The sequence below is a fragment of the Mytilus trossulus genome, chromosome 6 (assembly GCF_036588685.1).
Source record: "Mytilus trossulus isolate FHL-02 chromosome 6, PNRI_Mtr1.1.1.hap1, whole genome shotgun sequence".
Lineage (NCBI taxonomy): Eukaryota > Metazoa > Mollusca > Bivalvia > Mytilida > Mytilidae > Mytilus > Mytilus trossulus.
The window spans coordinates 14,797,479-14,821,142 of NC_086378.1; the positions used below are offsets into that span (position 1 = coordinate 14,797,479).

General features: G+C 34.0%; 1 protein-coding gene across 1 annotated transcript; it reads left to right on the forward strand.

Moving 5' to 3' along the window:
* Positions 1-11,421: 11,421 nt before the first annotated feature.
* On the forward strand, positions 11,422-18,406 carry LOC134723213 (para-nitrobenzyl esterase-like). The gene is made up of 4 exons (XM_063586839.1): positions 11,422-11,444; positions 13,479-15,019; positions 17,275-17,456; positions 18,273-18,406. The coding sequence occupies exons 2-4, from the start codon at positions 13,500-13,502 to the stop codon at positions 18,368-18,370; spliced, it is 1,800 nt and encodes a 599-aa protein (XP_063442909.1). The 5' UTR covers positions 11,422-11,444; positions 13,479-13,499; the 3' UTR covers positions 18,371-18,406.
* The last annotated feature ends 5,258 nt before the right edge of the window (positions 18,407-23,664 follow it).

Sequence of the window (23,664 nt, forward strand, 5' to 3'; positions counted from 1 at the left end):
CTCGTGACTCAGGTTCCGAATAATGCTGTCTGATAAGGGTAGCATTTCTTCCTTCGTACTGTTTCTTTGTGAACTAGCCTGTTTAAATATCCAGCTCAGGGTGTCGGTCTAGTACAAAGCAGAGTTAATATTCATATATTACAACATTTCCTTATTTTGATAATGCATTTGATTTGCCACTGGACAATAAAATTAGTTACCTATTCTTATTTATATTGTTCATCTCGAGTTTTCTGTTCCTTACCAAAGATTGCCGTTAAATGTTATTCTTTTGATATATCAACAATAAATGTTCGGACAATGGTTAAAAAAACGATTATCTAAACTCATTGGTATATATTTAGACGACTGTGTGAATTCTAACGGACAATGAATACCAAATTTTCGTTAAGCACTACCAAGACAAGAGTTTTGATAAGATCTTCCTCTTGACCATAGAAAGAAAGGGGTGCCTGTTGTTCTGATTTTGGCATGCTAATACAATATATGGGTTTTATTAAAATTTTCAGAATGTTTGGTCCTCAATGCTTTTCAATTTTGTACTTTATTTGGCCTTTACCATTCTTGAATTTAGATATTCACCGATGATATTTTTGTGGACCAATTGCTCGTCTGGCATAAACAAAAATATCCCGGTATTTATAATGGGGTGTTTCTTGCCTCTCTATGTCATGGAAACACTTTATCATACAATAAAAAAAACTAAAATTGTACTCAATTTTATTGTAAAGACAAGATGAAAACTTCCATTTCCTTATTTTTTTGCTTACTAGTATTGCTTATTTATGAAAAATGTACGTTACAAATGTCTAGAAATAACACAAAAAGGGGTACATAATATACGTCAGTTGTACATCAACCCAACGACACACAAATTGAATCTGGAGGACGAAGTTAGTGAATCAAATTAGCAAGAACCATCAAAATTCTGACATCAACACCATGTTCACTAAAAAAACAAATAAATAAAGGCAACAGTAGTATACCGCTGTTCCGCTGTTGAAACTCATAAATCGATAGAAAAAATTAACCCTTATGATGTCATACTGACGAATCAGAATTTGACTGGCGGCGTTGAATTAGTGAGTACTCATTGAACCCTCCGTTTTTAAATTAGTCAGCTAGAGGAATACCAAATGTATGAACGAAGGAAAAGTTCAGAAAAAAACACCACTATTTCAAACATTTTAATACACATACATTGGTACTAGCAAAACAACAAGATGTGATGAGGAAAACAGACTTTTTCTTTCAGAATACCATTGGAATGCTCACCTATTTTCGAATAGGAGTATGAATCAAAGTTATTTACACTCTACTGTTGAAACAATTCGTTTTATTGTAACTAAAGTTTGTTGTTTACACAAAACGGTGATTGGAGTGCTTTGTTGTACTTTCTGGAATTTTTCGTGATTATTGATTTTTTTATGTATAATTTAGTGTTATAAATGACGCATACCATTCAACTTTGTAGGATTACTCTCGGTTTTAAATGAAGATCGTTGGAATACGATTATTTGTTTTTTTTGTTAGTTTAGAAACCAGAAACCAGAAAAAGTTATAAGAATGAATTTATGAATGGTGTGCTACCGATTATTTTGTTGAATTAAGTGTAGATAGGCTCATATTCTTCCTTCAATGTTTTGATAAGTAATTTAAAAAGGCACATTGTGAATTTAATAGAGAGCTGAAGAACAAATATTAAAAAATCAAGATAAAGGATCAACGCATCTGTGATAGAAATACCAGGACCGCATATATTTTTTTTTCATTTTGTCCGATGGATCGAAAATTAGTAACTCAATTCAATTCAAATCTTCATTGCCATAAAACTACATGTTTATAGTATGTGACACAACATAACAAAATGAAAAATAAAAAATAACGCCCACATTTATTATTTCATTTTTTTCTTATGTCTTAAAGGTTTATCTAAATATAGAATTCCCAACCTATAAAATGTATTCTGTTATCATATTCTTTTTATAGCCTTCATTTAAATTTCGTTCCATTTACTGACTGTATATTATGATCATTCCTTATTTGGACTGCAAAATTTTGGTGACGGAGATACTTTTTTTTCTCCTATTCCTAGACAAACTATAATCCCCCTTGTAGTTAAATGTTTTGATCTATTATTATTATTATTATGAGTTTCAGAACCAGCAAGTGAGATACATCAATATTTCTTTAGGTTACTTACCTGTCTAGTTGTGTATAAAGTATTTTGTTTATGTATGGAGAGTCTACTAGAGTTTAATCTTTACTTAAAAGTCTGTTTTACTTTATTGTTTGTTTTTTTGTTTGTTTGGAGATGTGTTTTTTTTTTTTTTGGGGGGGGGGGGGGGTCTACTAAAGAGTACTTTTTACTTTAAAATCCCATGCGACTTTTTTTCTCACTTTTAGTGCTAATAGCAGTACAACCTGTTGAATAGCCAAATATATAAGTAAGTATTATAACGTTACATCATTTGAAACATTATCTATCCATTGGTGTACCAGAATATTGTATAAAAGGTGTGTGTATATATATATTATAAACGAGTCTAAATTGAAAACTACGTTCAAACCTATGACTGCGTTGGATAAAAACCGCAATTTTTATACGTGTGCATGTCAAACAAATTTCGTTGTAGAAGGGTCTAAAAACAGCACAAACAACATTTTCCAAAAGACCAAAAGAGTGAAAAAGTATATTTAAACAAAACGCATTTGACTTACAGGTCGAACAACTGATGTTCTTTAACCCTGCTGACTGCCATTGGCGATTGCCAAATAAAATTGATCACAGGTTGTAACAAAATGGATCTTATTATAAATTTAATACGTCACAGAAAAAAAAAATTGTTAACTTGTGGACAGGATTTTGTGCCACACACATTCGGTGTCAATATTTCTTTAGTACACCATATCCGGATTTCGACAATAAATGTCTCTTCAGTGATGTTAGGGAGCGAAACGGTATTTGGAAGGCCATATAAAAAGCACCCTCATTTTTAGAGAAAGTACCCTCATTTTTAGATTAACTCTTGAATTTTAAGAGTCAATATATAGGATGAACGGATCATATAAACCGGAGGGAAAATATGATACATGCCCAAACAAAAAATATAAACGAGTCTAAATTGAAAACTACGTTCAAACCTATGACTGCGTTGGATAAAAACCGCAATTTTTATACGTGTGCATGTCAAACAAATTTCGTTGTAGAAGGGTCTAAAAACAGCACAAACAACATTTTCCAAAAGACCAAAAGAGTGAAAAAGTATATTTAAACAAAACGCATTTGACTTACAGGTCGAACAACTGATGTTCTTTAACCCTGCTGACTGCCATTGGCGATTGCCAAATAAAATTGATCACAGGTTGTAACAAAATGGATCTTATTATAAATTTAATACGTCACAGAAAAAAAAAATTGTTAACTTGTGGACAGGATTTTGTGCCACACACATTCGGTGTCAATATTTCTTTAGTACACCATATCCGGATTTCGACAATAAATGTCTCTTCAGTGATGTTAGGGAGCGAAACGGTATTTGGAAGGCCATATAAAAAGCACCCTCATTTTTAGAGAAAGTACCCTCATTTTTAGATTAACTCTTAAATTTTAAGAGTCAATATATAGGATGAACGGATCATATAAACCGGAGGGAAAATATGATACATGCCCAAACAAAAAATATAAACGAGTCTAAATTGAAAACTACGTTCAAACCTATGACTGCGTTGGATAAAAACCGCAATTTTTATACGTGTGCATGTCAAACAAATTTCGTTGTAGAAGGGTCTAAAAACAGCACAAACAACATTTTCCAAAAGACCAAAAGAGTGAAAAAGTATATTTAAACAAAACGCATTTGACTTACAGGTCGAACAACTGATGTTCTTTAACCCTGCTGACTGCCATTGGCGATTGCCAAATAAAATTGATCACAGGTTGTAACAAAATGGATCTTATTATAAATTTAATACGTCACAGAAAAAAAAAATTGTTAACTTGTGGACAGGATTTTGTGCCACACACATTCGGTGTCAATATTTCTTTAGTACACCATATCCGGATTTCGACAATAAATGTCTCTTCAGTGATGTTAGGGAGCGAAACGGTATTTGGAAGGCCATATAAAAAGCACCCTCATTTTTAGAGAAAGTACCCTCATTTTTAGATTAACTCTTGAATTTTATGAGTCAATATATAGGATGAACGGATCATATAAACCGGAGGGAAAATATGATACATGCCCAAACAAAAAATATAAACGAGTCTAAATTGAAAACTACGTTCAAACCTATGACTGCGTTGGATAAAAACCGCAATTTTTATACGTGTGCATGTCAAACAAATTTCGTTGTAGAAGGGTCTAAAAACAGCACAAACAACATTTTCCAAAAGACCAAAAGAGTGAAAAAGTATATTTAAACAAAACGCATTTGACTTACAGGTCGAACAACTGATGTTCTTTAACCCTGCTGACTGCCATTGGCGATTGCCAAATAAAATTGATCACAGGTTGTAACAAAATGGATCTTATTATAAATTTAATACGTCACAGAAAAAAAAAATTGTTAACTTGTGGACAGGATTTTGTGCCACACACATTCGGTGTTATATATATAAAAGAAGACGTGCTATATTTGCCAACGAGACAACTCTCCACAAGATACCAAAATGCCAAAGAAATTAACAACTATGTGTCAACGTACGGACTTCAACAATGAGCAAATCCCATAACGCATAGTCAGCTATAAAAGACCCCGAAATGACAAATGAAAACAACTAAACCCCCCAAAAAAATGACTGTCTAATTTATGTACAACATCTTAATAACAGGTTCCTGACAATGGAAAGGCACATTAATACAGCATGTAGCGGGGTTAAACATGTTAGCGTAATCTGCCACCCCCTAAACTGGGATCAGTGGGGTAACAGTACAACACAAGAAGAAACTATTACAAAAGAGTTGAAAAAGGCTTTACTCATCAGATGGATACAAATAGAAATACATATAACAAAACAACAGCGTGGACGTGACCGGGTACTTGTACATAACAACAACAACAAAAACACTAAGTACAGATATGAGAGCGAGTTCAAAGCCAATGACAAATAATAAATAATCATGTATCTAAGACTAAATTACCAATCAGTGCACATTCAGCATCCAATGTATTTAGTGTAAAGCCGTCATAAACAGTCAGAGAAAAACATGACCTTGTGCAATGCCAAGATACAGAATTCGACAGATTATAGATCCACGAGAGTCCATTTGTATAAAACAATAATATTAAGATTGGTTTTAATTTACTGATAAAAAAATCAAGATTAATACCAATAAAAACAGTATTCAATGATCTAATAATAATAAGTTTATTTAAAGGATCGATATGTTTACCAGGATCTGGTTGTGTCAATCTTTAACCCTGCTGACTGCCATTGGCGATTGCCAAATAAAATTGATCACAGGTTGTAACAAAATGGATCTTATTATAAATTTAATACGTCACAGAAAAAAAAATTTGTTAACTTGTGGACAGGATGTTGTGCCACAAACATTCGGTGCCAATATTTCTTTAGTACACCATATCCGGATTTCGACAATAAATGTCTCTTCAGTGATGTTAGGGATCGAAACGGTATTTGGAAGGCCATATAAAAAGCACCCTCATTTTTAGAGAAAGTACCCTCATTTTTAGATTAACTCTTGAATTTTAAGAGTCAATATATAGGATGAACGGATCATATAAACCGGAGGGAAAATATGATACATGCCCAAACAAAAAATATAAACGAGTCTAAATTGAAAACTACGTTCAAACCTATGACTGCGTTGGATAAAAACCGCAATTTTTATACGTGTGCATGTCAAACAAATTCCGTTGTAGAAGGGTCTAAAAACAGCACAAACAACATTTTCCAAAAGACCAAAAGAGTGAAAAAGTAAATTTAAACAAAACGCATTTGACTAACAGGTCGAACAACTGATGTTCTTAAACCCTGCTGACTGCCATTGGCGATTGCCAAATAAAATTGATCACAGGTTGTAACAAAATGGATCTTATTATGAATTTAATACGTCACAGAAAAAAAATAATTGTTAACTTGTGGACAGGATGTTGTGCCACAAACATTCGGTGCCAATATTTCTTTAGTACACCATATCCGGATTTCGACAATAAATGTCTCTTCAGTGATGTTAGGGATCGAAACGGTATTTGGAAGGCCATATAAAAAGCACCCTCATTTTTAGAGAAAGTACCCTCATTTTTAGATTAACTCTTGAATTTTAAGAGTCAATATATAGGATGAACGGATCATATAAACCGGAGGGAAAATATGATACATGCCCAAACAAAAAATATAAACGAGTCTAAATTGAAAACTACGTTCAAACCTATGACTGCGTTGGATAAAAACCGCAATTTTTATACGTGTGCATGTCAAACAAATTTCGTTGTAGAAGGGTCTAAAAACAGCACAAACAACATTTTCCAAAAGACCAAAAGAGTGAAAAAGTAAATTTAAACAAAACGCATTTGACTAACAGGTCGAACAACTGATGTTCTTTAACCCTGCTGACTGCCATTGGCGATTGCCAAATAAAATTGATCACAGGTTGTAACAAAATGGATCTTATTATGAATTTAATACGTCACAGAAAAAAAATAATTGTTAACTTGTGGACAGGATGTTGTGCCACAAACATTCGGTGCCAATATTTCTTTAGTACACCATATCCGGATTTCGACAATAAATGTCTCTTCAGTGATGTTAGGGATCGAAACGGTATTTGGAAGGCCATATAAAAAGCACCCTCATTTTTAGAGAAAGTACCCTCATTTTTAGATTAACTCTTGAATTTTAAGAGTCAATATATAGGATGAACGGATCATATAAACCGGAGGGAAAATATGATACATGCCCAAACAAAAAATATAAACGAGTCTAAATTGAAAACTACGTTCAAACCTATGACTGCGTTGGATAAAAACCGCAATTTTTATACGTGTGCATGTCAAACAAATTTCGTTGTAGAAGGGTCTAAAAACAGCACAAACAACATTTTCCAAATATATATATATATATATATATATATACTAGAGCACACCCGTGATATCGCGGGTCCGTGACTGAATTAAAGTATATAACTATGCGCAAGCCTTATTTTAGTATGAGTATTGTCATCTGATAAAGTCATGCCGATTTTAAGATACACAGTTTTCTCTGCTTTCAAATCTTTCTGTTTGAACCCGTCGAACTGGAACTTATCAATTATTGGTAATATTAATTATTTGGAAACGTGACAAAAGGTCCTGGAATGGGGTATTTTTTAATCAACAGATTTGTCCTTATATTAGTTATAAATAAAGTTGAATTCTTTGATTCGCTGTTTAACGTCAAACCCGCTGACAAATTGAAAACTGTACCTATACGCCTTATTTTTAGTCAAGATTTTTAGTATTCGTATTGTTAACCTCTTTAAAAGTCTTACTGATTAAAATACTACAATAGTTAACAATTTGACAATTTAGTAGTGTCAACCCTGTGATTATGACCCGTGTATATAGCATATTAATCCTGGATACACCGTTTGGTGGTGCGCCTTTCAGATGCGAACGTACAGATAAGGTAATAGGTAACAGGTGACTATACTATTGGTATCGGTATCGGACTCGACCCGGAACTTCTTAATTATTGGCAATATTAATTACGTGGAAAACAAAAGGACCTGGAGTGGTGTATTTTTCAATCTACACATTTGTACTATATTAGTTGTATATAAAGTTGAATTCTTTGATTCGTCGATTTTACGTGATGACGGCTGACAAATTGGACCTCGTCTTTTTAGTATTATAGATAAAATGACTGAATAAATAGTCAACGATCAATCTTACAGGGCGATGGATCATGTAATATGATTCTGTACACTACAAAATATAATATATAACAAGTCAAAAAGGGTACAACATCACCATTAAATAACTATAAAATATACAAATATTAGATATTTCGGATAACAGATATCCTTCTTCGGTAATTGCACAATGACAAATGAATCATATCAATTCAAATTGAGACTCTATCAAAATCTTGATTTATACAATTTAAGCGAACCCTGGAACAATTTTAAAATTTCCAAACACACCGCAAAGACTACAGAAATATGCCAAAAATAAAAACAGTTATTTACGATGTGAAATGGCACAATTCTAGATTTCCAAAGGTTGTGACAGTTGAGATGTTATAACTGCATTGAGGGCAGTCCTCAAACAAAAAAAATCTAAAATGTCATAACCGATCCAGGATGGTATAAATTAGACAACGGTAGGGCAACTACAACAGAAACTACATATTTAAACCTCCAAACGAATAGCAGTCTAATAATGATTGAAAAAACAAGTTTTGTATAATGAGGTAAAATAAAAAAAACATAGAACGAGTCCCTCATTTTCCTGTGACCACCTGTTTCAAACAACGCCGGATTTAGTACTGGCTTTACAGTTCGAAATTTTTTTTAAAATAACAGTTTAAATTACAGGTTTTCATTGATTCGGGATGATGTATAAGTACATTGCCACGTTCAATTATTTTACCTCATTATACAAAACTTATTTTTTCAATCATTATTAGACTGCTATTCGTTTTGGAGGCTTAAATATGTAGTTTCAGTTGTAGTTGCCCTACCGTTGTCTAATTTATACCATCCTAGATCGGTTAGGACATTTTAGATTTTTTTGTTTGAGGACTGCCCTCAATGCAGTTATAACATCTCAACTGTCACAACCTTTGGAAATCTAGAGTTGTGCCATTTCACATCGTAAATAACTATTTTTATTTTTGGCATATTTCTGTAGTCTTTGCGGTGTGTTTGGAAATTTTAAAATTGTTCCAGCGTTCGCTTAAATTGTATAAATCAAGATTTTGATAGAGTCATAATTTGAATTGACATGATTCATTTGTCATTGTGCAATTACCGAAGAAGGATATCTGTTATCCGAAATATCTAATATTTGTATATTTTATAGTTATCTAATGGTGATGTTGTACCCTTTTTGACTTGTTATATATATATATACAACTCGTCTAAACATCAACCCAACAATGTTAGATCTGTAAATTTGCTTTCGTAAATTTTGGTTCTTCCCTCGCCGGGATTCGAACCCATGCTACTGTGATATCGTGACACCAAATCGCCTGCACTGCAGCCGTACCGCTAGACCACACGACCACCTGGGCTCTCAAATAAAGAGCTTGCGGTGGGCATGTGTTACCTTTCCACGTCAGTTTTAATCTAGCGGCGTACCACAGTACATGATATATAAGGCATGAAGATGTTATTGTTACAGATCAGCTAAATTATCTATAGTAAAGGATCCTACAAATTAATGTAAGATACAGTCACAGAAAATAATTATATTCATAAGTACATCTGAGTCAGTGACAACCCTACAACAGATGTATCCATCGGATCGCCATCAATGATGGTGATACATGGCTGTGTACATAATGTATATACAACTCTTCTAAACATCAACTCAACAATGTTAGATCTGTAAATTTGCTTTCGCAAATTTTGGTTCTTCCCTCGCCGGGATTCGAACCCATGCTACTGTGATATCGAGACACCAAATCGCCTGCACTGCAGCCGTACCGCTAGACCACACGACCAGTGCCTGGGCCCTCAAATAAAGAGCTTGCGTTGGGATTGTGTTACCTTTCCACGTCAGTTTTAATCTAGCGGAGTACTACAGTACATGATATATAAGGCATGAAGATGATATTGTTACAGATCAGCTAAATTATCTATAGTAAAGGATCCTACAAATTAATGTAAGATACAGTCACAGAAAATAATTATATTCATAAGTACGTCTGAGTCAGTGACAACCCTACAACAGATGTATCCATCGGATCGCCATCAATGATGGTGATACATGGCTGTGTACATAATGTATATACAACTCGTCTAAACATCAACTCAACAATGTTAGATCTGTAAATTTGCTTTCGCAAATTGTGGTTCTTCCCTCGCCGGGATTCGAACCCATGCTACTGTGATATCGTGACACCAAATCGCCTGCACTGCAGCCGTCCCGCTAGACCACACGACCACCTGGGCTCTCAAATAAAGAGCTTGCGGTGGGCATGTGTTACCTTTCCACGTCAGTTTTAATCTAGCGGAGTACTACAGTACATGATATATAAGGCATGAAGATGTTATTGTATATCATGAAAATTGTTCAACCAAACATAACTAAAACACAAGTAAAAAAGCGTTTGAAAGAATTCAATATTACTCGATTAGTTTTTTCGAATTATTTGATTTAGGCGTTGGGCACCTCGATCGACCTACAGTTAAATGTTTATAAAAACGACGTGATAAGGGGCCATTCCAGTTAATATCTGCTAAAGGGGGTTGGGTGGTCCTTTCTGAGGGGTGTAAAATTTATACATCTTAGGGTTGAATTTTTTTTTTTCATCTGACACGTACACTTATACGCAAAAAACTTCTGAGGGTCTTGCAGCAGTAAATAATTTAAAATAATTACATTTTAGGGGTTACAAAAATGCCTATGTCAGATCTTAGGGGTGCTTTTGAATGAAGACAGTTACGTATCATGCATTATCTCAGGCGGTATTGTATTGAAAATTCTGATGGGTACAATCCTTGCAGTAAAAAATTCTGATAGGTAATGTTTTCCCATGAAAGACCATCCACCCAATATGAACAGAAACTCTACATCTGATAGGTCTTAATTTTCAGATCTGATAGGTAGTTTTTCATGATGTTTTTTTCTGATACGTATAAACAAAATTCTCCCCATCCATCCCCACCTGTCAGAAATTAACTGGAACGGCCCAAGGTAACAAACAACTGCTCATCTTATCTAAACCGTCAACGGGAGCATAGTTACTTGAAGACAGGAAAATAATTACCCTCCCCCTTTTCTTCCCAAAATCCGTTATTTTTTAGTTTTCTATTAATTTCAATTATTTTCGCGTTTTTCTGTATCATAAGAAAATAAATATACTACAAATAACATGTATTTGCTATTTACTATCAATTCTATTTTTTACTATCCACAGCGGTCACTGGCCCATATATGATGTCTGAATAAGGCATTTTAAATTATCAAGTGTAAATGGGAGACCTCTGAACGCGCCAAGAAATGGTCTCGTCTACACTGTGAAAAACGATATTATGATTTGACGTCTAAATAAGGCATTTTAAATTATCCAGGGTTCAATTTTCAGGACTGTCTGTTTTATATATAATTAAGATAGGTAAAGAATGTTTTCTGTTATGTTTGCACAGCTTTAGAGAATAACACACCCGACGTAAGTGTGTCTGTTATGTTTGCACAGCTTTAAAGAATAACACACCCGAGGTAAGTGTGTCTGTTATGTTTGCACAGCTTTAAACGGAATAACTCGTCCCAAGGTAAGTGTGTTTTTTTTCTCCAAGAATAATAAATAACTGTGTATGCATATCATGCAAATATTATAGATCACAGCACAGCAGCAAGGTATTTAAAAGATTTGATTTTTTTTTATATTTGTTTTGTGTTTTAACGCCACTTTTATGCACCGCATTTATGCTTTTTCGTGGCGGCCAGTTTTTTCGTGGAGGAAGCTGGAGTGCCCGGAGAAACCCACATACCTTCGATAGGAAAATTGACAATCCTAGTCAAGTAAAATTGGAGTTGAAACACCTGCGCGCGTGTACAACCTCAGTGTTGACTGGCTAGTAATTACAGTAGTAGCTACTTAGACCACTCGGCTGACGAGGCCCCGAAAGGTAAAAGATCGTAAAAAAAAATTAGGTATTAAGGAGTGCATAGTGATATTGTAATATGGATAAGATTGATCAAACACAAACTCACCAAAATGGAAGTAAAATTAAGTTAACATAGCTAAATATACGAATGAATAAATAAAATTACATTGCATTGCTAAAGTTTTTTTAGACAAAATATGTGACGTAAGATTAAGGGCCGGCTCGTTGGTATCTTTGTTTTAATATAGGATTTCGCTATATTTTTTATAAATGAACTTTATCATATACTGAATAGAACAATGAAATAAAAAAATGGGGCCAACGTTCATTTGGCCAAAGTAGAACCCATTTTAGCGCCTGATTTTTAACCCGTTTTAGCGAAAATTAAGATTGTCAATGCCCATTTTAGCGAAAAATTTTCAACTCATTATAATAAATGATATATGATATAAGAAACTTTGAAAGACTCAAGACAATATAAGACATATCATATCCTAGATAAAATACAGCACTTAAAGTCTAAAAGATTAAATCAAATGTTAGAAGTCCGTTAATTCTGGTCTGGAAAGCATATCCTAGATAAAATACATCTCTTAAAGTCTGAAAGGTTGATTCGAATGTTAAAAGTTCGCTATAGTCTGGAATGTACATATTCAAGAGAGGCAACAAATGGAAAGTTTTTCACGACCTTGACTGGCTATACAGCCCTTTCACGGTCGGTCATGAGAGGATCTGGCTATACCCTCTATACAATACTGTTCATAGAATTGCATTAGGTACCGTTCTTTCTCTTTATCTTGTCTAGATTGTGGTGCACATTCGTCTATACTTCATTTTTTTTTCGAATATTTTGTTTGCAATTTGATAAAAGTATTCAGAAAAACGTAAATAGCTGGATGACAACTATAAAATTGCTCATAATAATAGGCATGAAACGACTCTGGACTATTATTTGTTCATGGTTATAGTAAGGTGAGTATTATTTCCATATCTCCGAAAGAAGTCGTCACACCATAAAATCTAAAAATCCTAAATGTGAAAGGTGTCTGTCCCCCTGCACGCATATATAGTAAAGTTGTTAACTTTTTGGAGGGAAAGTGGAAACTACTCGATATAGTAGCGATTCTTCCCTGTTTTCTGCATAAGTAACAGATTGTGAAAAACGTAAAATTGTCTACAATCTTAAGCGCCTCAGACACCGGACATTTTAAACGAAAACTTAAAAACAATTTTTGTATGGTATTATTGCCATTAAAATGTATCTACCATAGATCAAAGAGCATAGATGAAAACAACCAGAGATCATCGTACAGTCTTAAAGTTGAGCAAAACCCAAAGTGTATAATGCAATTCTAAAAGGCTCCGGCCTTGATAAAAATGAACAATTCAAATGAGAAAACCAGACTTAAAGTATGCTAAAATAATATACGAATAACACATATGAAAGACATGTAGTAACCGAAGACGACCACTGAATAACAGTCTCCTGACTTTGGACAGGCACATACAGATTGTGTGTTAAGTTAAACAATTAAGAAATAGTAAAAATTTATGCCACATTTGAACAAATAAAAAAAACCGGTGACTTAGTTTTTAGTTTCTGTGTCATTTGGGTTCTTGTAAAGAAGAGTTGTCTCATTGGCACATCATACCACATCATCTTTTTATACATAAATTGTTATTTCATCTTTCTTTTAGATAAATCATAGTGATACCACAATGAAACCATCGTTCAAATGTTTCAGCTTTACTTTTCTATTTGTTCTAATTTTTGCTGACGACACAACAGTTATAAATTCGCCGTCTGGACTAATCAAGGGACTGACACTGAATTATTCCAAAACCTTAGAAACTTTATATGAATTCAGAGGAATACCCTACGCCAAACCACCGATTGGTCCATTGAGATTCAAAAAAACAGAACCACTCAAAAAACGGACAGAAGTTCATGATGGAACGAAATTCGGAGCAATCTGTATGCAGCCGGGTATCGACTTCATACCTGAACCAAGTAGACCAGCCATGTCGGAAGATTGTTTGGTATTGAATGTCTACGTTCCAAGAAATTTAAACGAATCTTTATCAGTAATGGTATGGATACATGGTGGCGGCTTTTTGACCGGTTTTGGGCACCAATACGATGGAGGAAAACTTGCAATGGAAGGAAATGTTATTATTGTAACAATAAACTATAGACTTGGTGGATTTGGATCTTTTGCTGTAGGTCATGCTGCAGCAAGAGGGAACTATGGTTTATGGGATCAAAAGATGGCACTACAATGGGTACATGATAATATTGCATCATTTGGGGGTAATCCTGAATCTGTTACAGTATTTGGCCAATCTGCGGGGGCAGGTTGTGCATCATTCCAGTCACTTATACCTTCAAATAAAGGACTTTTTCAGCGTGTTATTGCACAGAGTAGTACTGTTAATAGATTTAATATGCTAAAAGATAGTACTGTTGAAAAGTTTGCAGCAGAAGTAGCTAACAAATCGTCCTGTCCATTCGGTGACAAGAAAGTATTTGCTGACTGCTTAAGACAGAAAACTGCTGATGAAATACTTGAATGGACCAACCCTGCTGCCTCAATGGCAGCGGACAAGATGATGTTTGAAGCCATTGTTATGCCGGTTGTAGATCGTGAATTGTTTCTTGAACATCCAATTAAAAGTCTTGAAGACAACTCGTCAGATGTGTCCCAGTTTTTCCGTTCTATAGATTTCATTGCGGGTGCTGTTTCAAACGAAGGATCCTTACTATATATGTCAATTTCACCGAGCTTTCAAGAATACTATAAATTTAATTTATCTATTGGTATTCCTTCGAAAGCCGTTTGTGACGGAATATTGTCACCCTTTGTGGAAACGTGGTATGCTAACAACTCAAACGTCACGGACAAACTGTGTAATTATTATTCCGCAGAGTCTGTCGTAAATCAATCTTTAAAAGCAACCGATGCCTGGGCTGACATTTCATTTAACTTTGGTATCAACAAAATGTTAGAATATCACTCTGGAGGTAACACATACCAATATGTGGTATCCAAATTAAGTCCAAAACCTTTCGGCCCGCCTCCTCCGTCGTGGTTCAAAGGTGTCGGCCATGGTGATGAATTGATTTACTTTTTCGATATCACAAAGTTGCTGTCACTCAATGAAGAAGTGATACTGAATGATAAAGATGAGAAATTTGGGAAGGAAATGATAAGTTATTGGACATCTTTTGCTAAAACAGGGTAAGAGTAATATATGATACTGTGGATTCATTGTTATTCGTTGGATACCAATATTATTGGTTTTCGTGGGTATAGGCGAACCACGAATGTTCAATGAATTTCAAATTTCTATCAGATTGTAATTAGACTTTTGCAAAACCACGAAATTTCATATCCACGAAAAAATGCAGGTTTTGGGCAATTCACGAAAATTGGTACCTACGAAAATAAATAAATCCACAGAAGTTAAGTTTTATTTGAAAAAATCAAAGTTGTGTAAGTCTACTTACAGAATAAGTACTTCTGAAAATTAATCTTTTAGTTAGTTTTCACATGCAACCCCTTTGAACCTACTTTTTGGTAAATACAGAACAATGACGGGCTCATTTTGACGCAATACTTTATTTTAATCTTCATAAGAGTATACATATCAACATACCCATCTTTGATAGATACACTTACTTAGTATATCTACAATCCGAGAAATATAATAGAGCATATGTCTCTGCTAGGACAAAAACACAAGACGAGTAAAGTTGGAGTAGCACTTTTTTCTCGGAACATAGTCCTTAAATTTTGTACATGTGCATTTTATAAAATCTATGTCAACGTGAGCTATATAGTATAATATATATATATATAAAAATTATGTATCGATAGGAAAAATATTGTCGCAGTACGAATATAGTGCCTAGTACGAACCGTGTATAACTTGCAAATTTTTTTTCATACACTTTCCCAATTTATTTCTTGACATTTCATGCATGAAATATTAAGTAAGAGAATGAAATTATATGTTAAAAAATGTGGGTGCTGAATCTTTATGTTTAGTAGAAGTAAGGTCTAGCTAAACATTTATGTCAAACATTAGTATGTCTGAAACTGTCAAACTGTATTTCAGACCCGTCAATATTTTGAGTTAGAGCTGCATGGTAGATTTTTCTATAATTTTGATATTATTTATCCCGATAGTAGTACACAACAATGTGAAAATATTTTTGAGATAAAGCGGGTGCGATTTATTTAACTTGAATTTATTGTCTAATAGAAATGCACTTCGATATAACTGTGTTCTTGGGCCTCCTATTTGTTAATAACAGCATAAAAGCATCGCCTGCATATTGTATATTATACCACCCAAGTTGATACAATATTCCAATTGAAAGCTTGCATTTTCTATTATGATTTCCTCAGCAAAAACAGACTGCTTAAAGGGAATTCGAAGGTACGTATCAAACCAAAGGTGCAAAGTGTTGAGGTTGAAATCATCTTTTCGACAAAAGAAAGCATCATGCATGTTGATGTTGATTAGTGATTATCAGATTCAAAGATAACGAAGAATATGTTACAATAGTTGAAACCGCAATTCTGTATTTAACATCACAAAGTTTGTAATCATATGAGGAGCATTACGATTGCTTCGTGTAAAACTGGATCTCTTCATCTTTCCTTAGCCCTCATTAACCGGTATTTGTATGATGATTGACGGTTTGGTTTTTTTCACTCTTCGGTTTTCTGTTTTGTTTTTTTATTGTTTTTTTTTTTGCTTGGTGCTGTCAGTTTGTCTTGGGAACGGTATGTGATCAGTAGACTTCTACTCTAAGAGGCTTGCGAGACGATGTGTTGTCATTAGAACTTTATTGAAGTGTCAATGGGTTGTCCATATAATTTTACTTTTAGATTCGTGCGAGACGGTATTTGGTCATTAAAATTTTAACTCTTAGAATCTGGCGAGACGGTGGGTGATCTTTTGAATTTCACTTTATGAGTCTTAAAAGACGATGGTTAGTCAATAAGGCTGAAGCTAGCGAACAATAAGCAAACAAACAATAAGGTGATATATCTTAAAACCCGAACAACTGAATAAGACAGCAACGACTGTTAAATTAAAATATTTAAAAAGGAAGAAGTTTTGTCCAAATGGTCATTAGATTTTTAAATATAAGGGTCTTTCTAGACGGTTGGTGGTCATTAGAATTTAGATACAATTGATGCATTACATAATTTATGAAATGAAATCAGCTGTGTTCTTTTCAAAGTAATTACCCTGCTAGCATGAATTATGGTACAAATATTTTATCTTTTATAGTCAAGAACACATTATGCCATAGAGTAAAAACAAGAGGATCTTAAACAAGTGTTCGAAATGAAAATAAAATGCAATTATATTTTTTTTTAAAGAAATCTATATATAGTTACTGATTTAAGACATTAATTTAAACTTTTTACCCGTACCCTTAAATTATAGTAACTTGCATTTTAATACGTTATTTCAGCGTGCCAGATGCTGGTAATGGGTCGATACCATGGAAACGTTTCAATATAAATGACAAAAATTATCTGGATTTTGACGTTGAGATCACACAAAAAATTAACTACAAACCAGAAATATTGGACCTCTGGTCAAACCAACTACCAGCGTCGGGTCTTGGATTTTGGACTACAGGTAACACCAAAGGTAATGAATTATGATTATTTTAGTTTCAAAAATTGTTTAGCTTTTGTTCTCATTATATATTTTTTAATACAAATATGGCTTTTGATACTATAACATATCTTTTAAAAGACATAAATAACAACTTGCATGGTGTATTAGATCTAGTGTTCAATTAAAGATGTTTTCAATTAGAAGACGGAAACAGTATAATTGTTAAACTCTAAAAAAAATGTCGTAAAATCTAACTTATGCCTTGTTATCCAGAATTTGGCATTTTGTAAAGTGCATAGGTTTCGAAATTCCCTTCTTCCCTTTTCTAATAAACACTTGCATCCTGCACTAAAAGTATGAGCCAAATAAACAGTTCTTCGTCCTGCAGTAAAAGTATGAGCTAAATAGACAGTTCTTCGTCCTTCACTAAAAATATGAGCGAAATAGACAGTTCTTCATCTTGACCTAAAAGTATGAGCCAAAAGTTTTACACTCTTGATACATTCTAGGATTTAATATTTGGACTTTTAAATATTAAAACACAAAATGTTCCAACTTTTTTATGGATGGTATTTTTTTTAACTTTTGATACTATGAACTGAAAATGTTACATACATATGCAGACTGGTTTTAAGATTTTTATATAACTACTGCTTGGGACTGTCATATTTCATTTATTCTGTTAGGGTTTTCAGATAATAAAGCCGTTTTTGAGAATTATCTAGGGGAAAAACTTATTACGAATCTTATGAAACTCAACTCCACTTGGTATATAGGGAAACTGAAACCTTCTGTCACATGGTAAATGATATCTTGTTGATGTTTTTTTATTATTAATATTTGCAGACACTGGAGAAATAAGCAGTGCATCACTCATCTTTGTCAGCTTAACAACGGTACTGATGTCTGTCACAGTCGGACTTCTTCATACATGTAATTTTTAGCTTCAAATGCCGGTCTTGATACATGTATTTTATGACAGAAAGAAATCATTGTCTATCATTTGTATAATATTTAATCCTGCAATAAACAAAACCATTATATCTTTATACATATTGCAGCTGCTCGATTTACAATGCATTTCAATCTATATGTTTCAATCATGGACCATTTTATAGAAGTTATTTATTGGAGTGATAGTTTTATTGGTAGTTTTATTATATACTGATATTTGAAATACATATTGCTAGCTTTTTTTCAAAATGAAACGTGTTTTGGTAAACTGAAAAATAAAGGTATGAAACATTGAAAGATTTGAATAAATAAATTCTTCGAGCAATATAAATTGTGCCTTTTAATGACTGAAGTTGAAAAATTGGAATATAAATAAGAAGATGTTGAATGATTGCCAATGAGAAAACTATTCACAAAAGACTAAATGACACAGACAAAAACAACTTAGGTCACCGTTCGGCCTTCAAAAATGGGCAAAGTCATACTGCATAGTCAGCTATAAAAGGCCTCGAAATAACAAATGTAAAACAACTTAAACAGAAAACTAACGGCCTTATTTATGTACAAAATAATGAACGAAAAACAACTATATACCTCACCAAGAAACGACAATTACTGAGTTTCAGGCTCCTGACTTGGGACAGGAACCAACAGAATGTGACTGGATAAAAACATGTTAGTGGGCGCCCAACCATCCCCCTAATCCTGGGACAGTGGTGCAGCATAACAATACAAGAACTGTACAAAACAATATACAAACAATGCATATGATCAACAGCAACAAACAACAACAACTCAATCACAGGCTCCTGACTTGGGACAGACACATATAGAATGTGGCAGAGTTGAACATTTTAGCGGGCGCACAACCCTCCCCTTACCTGGGACAATGGTGTTACAGTACATTACCATTTTAATAATAATGCAGTGCAAGTGCGAAGTGTACACTATTAAAGTAAAAAGTCGATTTTTCTAAAAAGATTGGATATGAGTAGGCATTCATCTTTTCCAGCAAAAACAATTATAGTCACCGGTCCTTGCCGAGATTGTCGCAAAAACGTTCTCGAGATACTCTTCTGCATACTTTAACACAATTTTTCGGTACGTGTGCATATATATTATCAATGATTTTTACTTAATATATATACATATATATATTGATAAAGCATAAATTTAAAATAATACTAGAACACACCCGTGATATCCCGGGTCCGTGACTGAATTAAAGTATATAACTATGCGTATGCCTTTTTTAGTATTGGTATTGTCATCTGATAAAGTTATGCCGATTATATTTTATGAAATGCACATTTATACCCCTGGGGTTGAAGGCATATACAAACAATACAATACAATATACACAATAAGATGCACAGTTTTCCCTGCTTTCAAAATATTTCTGTGAACCCGTCGACCTGGAACCTTATCAATTATTGGTAATATTAATAATTTGGAAAACAAAAGGGCCTGGAATGGAGAATTTTTTACTCAACAGTATATTTGGAAAACAAATGGGCCTGGAATGGAGTATTTTTCACTCAACAGTATATTTGGAAAACAAAAAGGCCTGGCATGGACTATTTTTTACTCAACAGTATAAAATTCTAAATACACCGTTTGGTGGTGCGCCTGTCAGATGCGGAACGTATACATAAGGTAAAAGGTAACTGGTGAATATACTATTGGTATCGGTGTCGGATTCGATCCGGAACTTCTTAATTATTGGCAATATTAATGACGTGGGAAACAAAGGGGCCTGGAGTGGTGTAATTTTCAATCAACACTATTGTACTATATTAGTTATATATAAAGTTGAATTCTTTGATTCATCGTTTTTACGTGATGACGGCTGACATTTGACCTCGTAATTTTAGTATTATAGATGTAAATGTTTTGACAAAACATTTTCATATTATTTTATATTTATGCTTTATCAAATATATTTTTATCAGTATTCATCGAAGAGATGTATTTATAACAAATGATAAGGAATGTTAGTTTATCGTTATCGTTATGTTATAGATCGGTTGCAAACCCAAAACGAAAGTTACGTGTGCAAATTTAAGCCACAGCAAAACATCGGTCTGCCCTTACGGTCATCTCGATGTAATAAAAACAATATTCAAAGTTCTAATTACAGTCTTGAATTAGTAACCTTTTATGATAAGTTTATTCAGTAAAGGATCAATAAGTTTACCAGGATCGTTTCTTAACCAGGCACGGTAAACAAAATCTCCCTAAAAATGAGGATGTGCTATACCGTGTGAAATAAGTGTCCTAAACTTTTTCAATTATCATCAGCGATTGAATGTGATTAAGAATATAATAGTACGGTGACCAAGTAAGAAAAAGTCACTTATTTAAGGAGTTTAATTGTCATTCGGACTATACGGCTGAAAATCACAGTATTGATAGTTCAAAGGTTAAACTCAACATTTTGACCTGTCGTCAAAAAATCGTACGGTGCAATTTTTGTAAAATGGACTTTGAAAAACTTTAGTTTAATTGAACGAAAAATAGACTAAAAACGTCTGAGGTCTACACTGTAAAATAAAATCCGTGATATAATTTCTGTTATTATATACATTGTTGAAACACCTTAATTTAACGATTTCAAATAACGTTTAGCAAAATTAACCCGTTTTTAAAGCGTCTATGGAAAAGATAAACTCTAAAGAATATTTCGCATTTTTAAAATAGAGAACGTTTCAATTCAATTTCATCATTTTTTTAACGCAAAATGTAAAATAATTAACATTTATATGATATTTTATACCCTTTTTAATCACATATATCAAATTCATTTATCTTAGAAGATTATTTTATCAATTCAAACAAGACACAAGTCCTTACACTCACTCATATGACGGAGCTATTCGAAGCTCATATATACAGACTCTCATAAAGACATATAAGTAATGGGGATGTGTTGTATCACATACATTCAAATACTTGCAAATGTTCATAAAGCAGTAGACATTTTGCTGTCAAATGATAGAGCAGATTGACGAGATGGAAATTGGTCACCTCCTTCAAATCGTCATCTCAAATGTTACCTTAAGTTTTTGCAACCAACCGTACCAATTACTGAAAGTGGATGCCAGTTTACATACTCGATATGCTCTTTCTGAGAATATTCGATCACCTTTTATAGATGGTTACTTTGCCTTTATACAGAAATCTGGACATTTTAACGGTTCATGGACAGACATGGCAACATAAAAGGCGTTATAAAAACCTCAAGGGATCAAGGTAGCACTGTTGGCATAACAAATCAAAAGTCTGCACTTGTAAGATGGACCCTTACTAGACATTTCCTAGAATCCCTTACTTGTGTAACGCTGAAAGGGCTGGAAATGATGCAAATTCACAAGAGAAAACATTATTCATAACAATGAAAAGAGATGAAGAACATGTTATAGCCATTGTGGACCATCTGAATGATCCATGACTGATCTGATCCCTTTGTTGTGGAATCCCATCCTCCATGTCTTATCAATATCTCTTCTAGAATGCATGCTACAATAGTAATTCGAGATTATTTGCTCCCCACTGTCGAGGAAGGCTTGAACATATCTAAACATTTTCTCACTTGTGCTCTTTCTTTAGATCAGTACGATGTTTTATAGTCCAATATCAAAGGCAAAACTAACATGACCACGAAAACAAACCTTAAATTTAAATTTTGAGAAAATACTTTTAGGTCTTATAAATCATTAACTTGTATTTAGACGTGCACTGATTTTGGCAAAATGTAGAGATGATGTTACCAGAGAACATGTGCTATCACACCCTGTAGGTCCCATTCCAATTTTTCTTTTTCAAGACGACGGCACCATGAGAAAGTCATGCAAGTCTGATTTTGTGACGCAATTAAAATCTGAAGTCAATGGTGCACTTTCCCTGCCTTCCTTTGCACCATCACTCACTCACTCATGATAGATTATGTATTGATGTTAAGAAAGGTAACATTCGGTGACCTTGCAGCTACATGTATTACAAATATATGTCCCACTGAATTTCTACAACGCACATAAAAGCAGATGTTGCAGATGTTGCAGATGTTTTTGACTGCTACGACATGAACAACCCTGTGAAGTCTGTCGAAAGGGAACGCCGTAAAAAGTATACAGCTTCAATCAAAATAATTAGCGGAGAAGTATTCCTAACTGGAACGATTTGACAAATCCCCTATGATTCCACCTCATGTGAGCTTTACATTGCCAGAACTTTTGTAAATCCCGAAATTGTAAAAGTTAGCTTTACCAACACTGTTACAGCAATGGCTTTCTTAACTTGTTTAGCACTCATTATCAAGAGGAGGCCGATATTTAATGCCTGGAAATTAGACACAAGGTTTAGAGAAATGGGAAATAGTGGAAGAACAATCATACGGACCTCTAATACAAATGTGATTGTTCTGTGTGTTCGCTACTATAAATATATGACACATACACGCGAGTTGTGGGTGTAGAAGGGAACATAAGCAGTGTAAAGGACAAGCGAAGATTTTCAACCATTGACTAACTATGTGTCTGTCTTTCCTCAACTATTGCCTGCTGTACATGCACTTACCGGATGCGACACAACTTCGTCTCTGTTTGGAGTAGTTGAGCAAAACGTCTACAAGACTTTGAAGGACACGCACGACTATTTCAGTGTTTTTAGAGTTTCGGTAATATTGACAAAGATGAAGCCCTTGTTTGGGCACGAAAGTTAATCCCAAAGCTTTATGATTAGAAAAATGTCTTTGAAACCATCCAGTCATAATAATTATCAAATGCGCATCAAACTTGCCACCAGAAAAGTAGTAAGTTTAGTAAGATTACCTCCCTGTGAAGCGACACTGAAACAATATGTTTTTCTTCCTTCGATTCAAACTAAAAATTTGGATCACATTAAACATTGCTACACCACCCCCCCCCCCCCTATTCCGTCAATTTTACAATACAGTTGGTGAGAGTGAAATGATTCATTACACCCCGTGTATTTCAAAGGGATTATGTCAGCAGAATACTTGCAGGATCTTGTGTTTTCATTGAAGGGAAAATCTCCATGATCTCCATGTAAAAAGTCATGTGTTTGTTCACAACAAAGTTGTATATGCCCGGAGCTTTGCCCCTGTAAAGCGCCCCCCCCTGTAAAGGGTTATAATTATGTAGAAATTTCAAATCATGTTCCTTGACAGATGAACCAGAAGATACTCCTGGCATAATTCTATTATGTGGATCTCTTTGATTGTTTTTTTTTTTAAATTGTAACTGTTTTCGAGGTATTGAGTGCT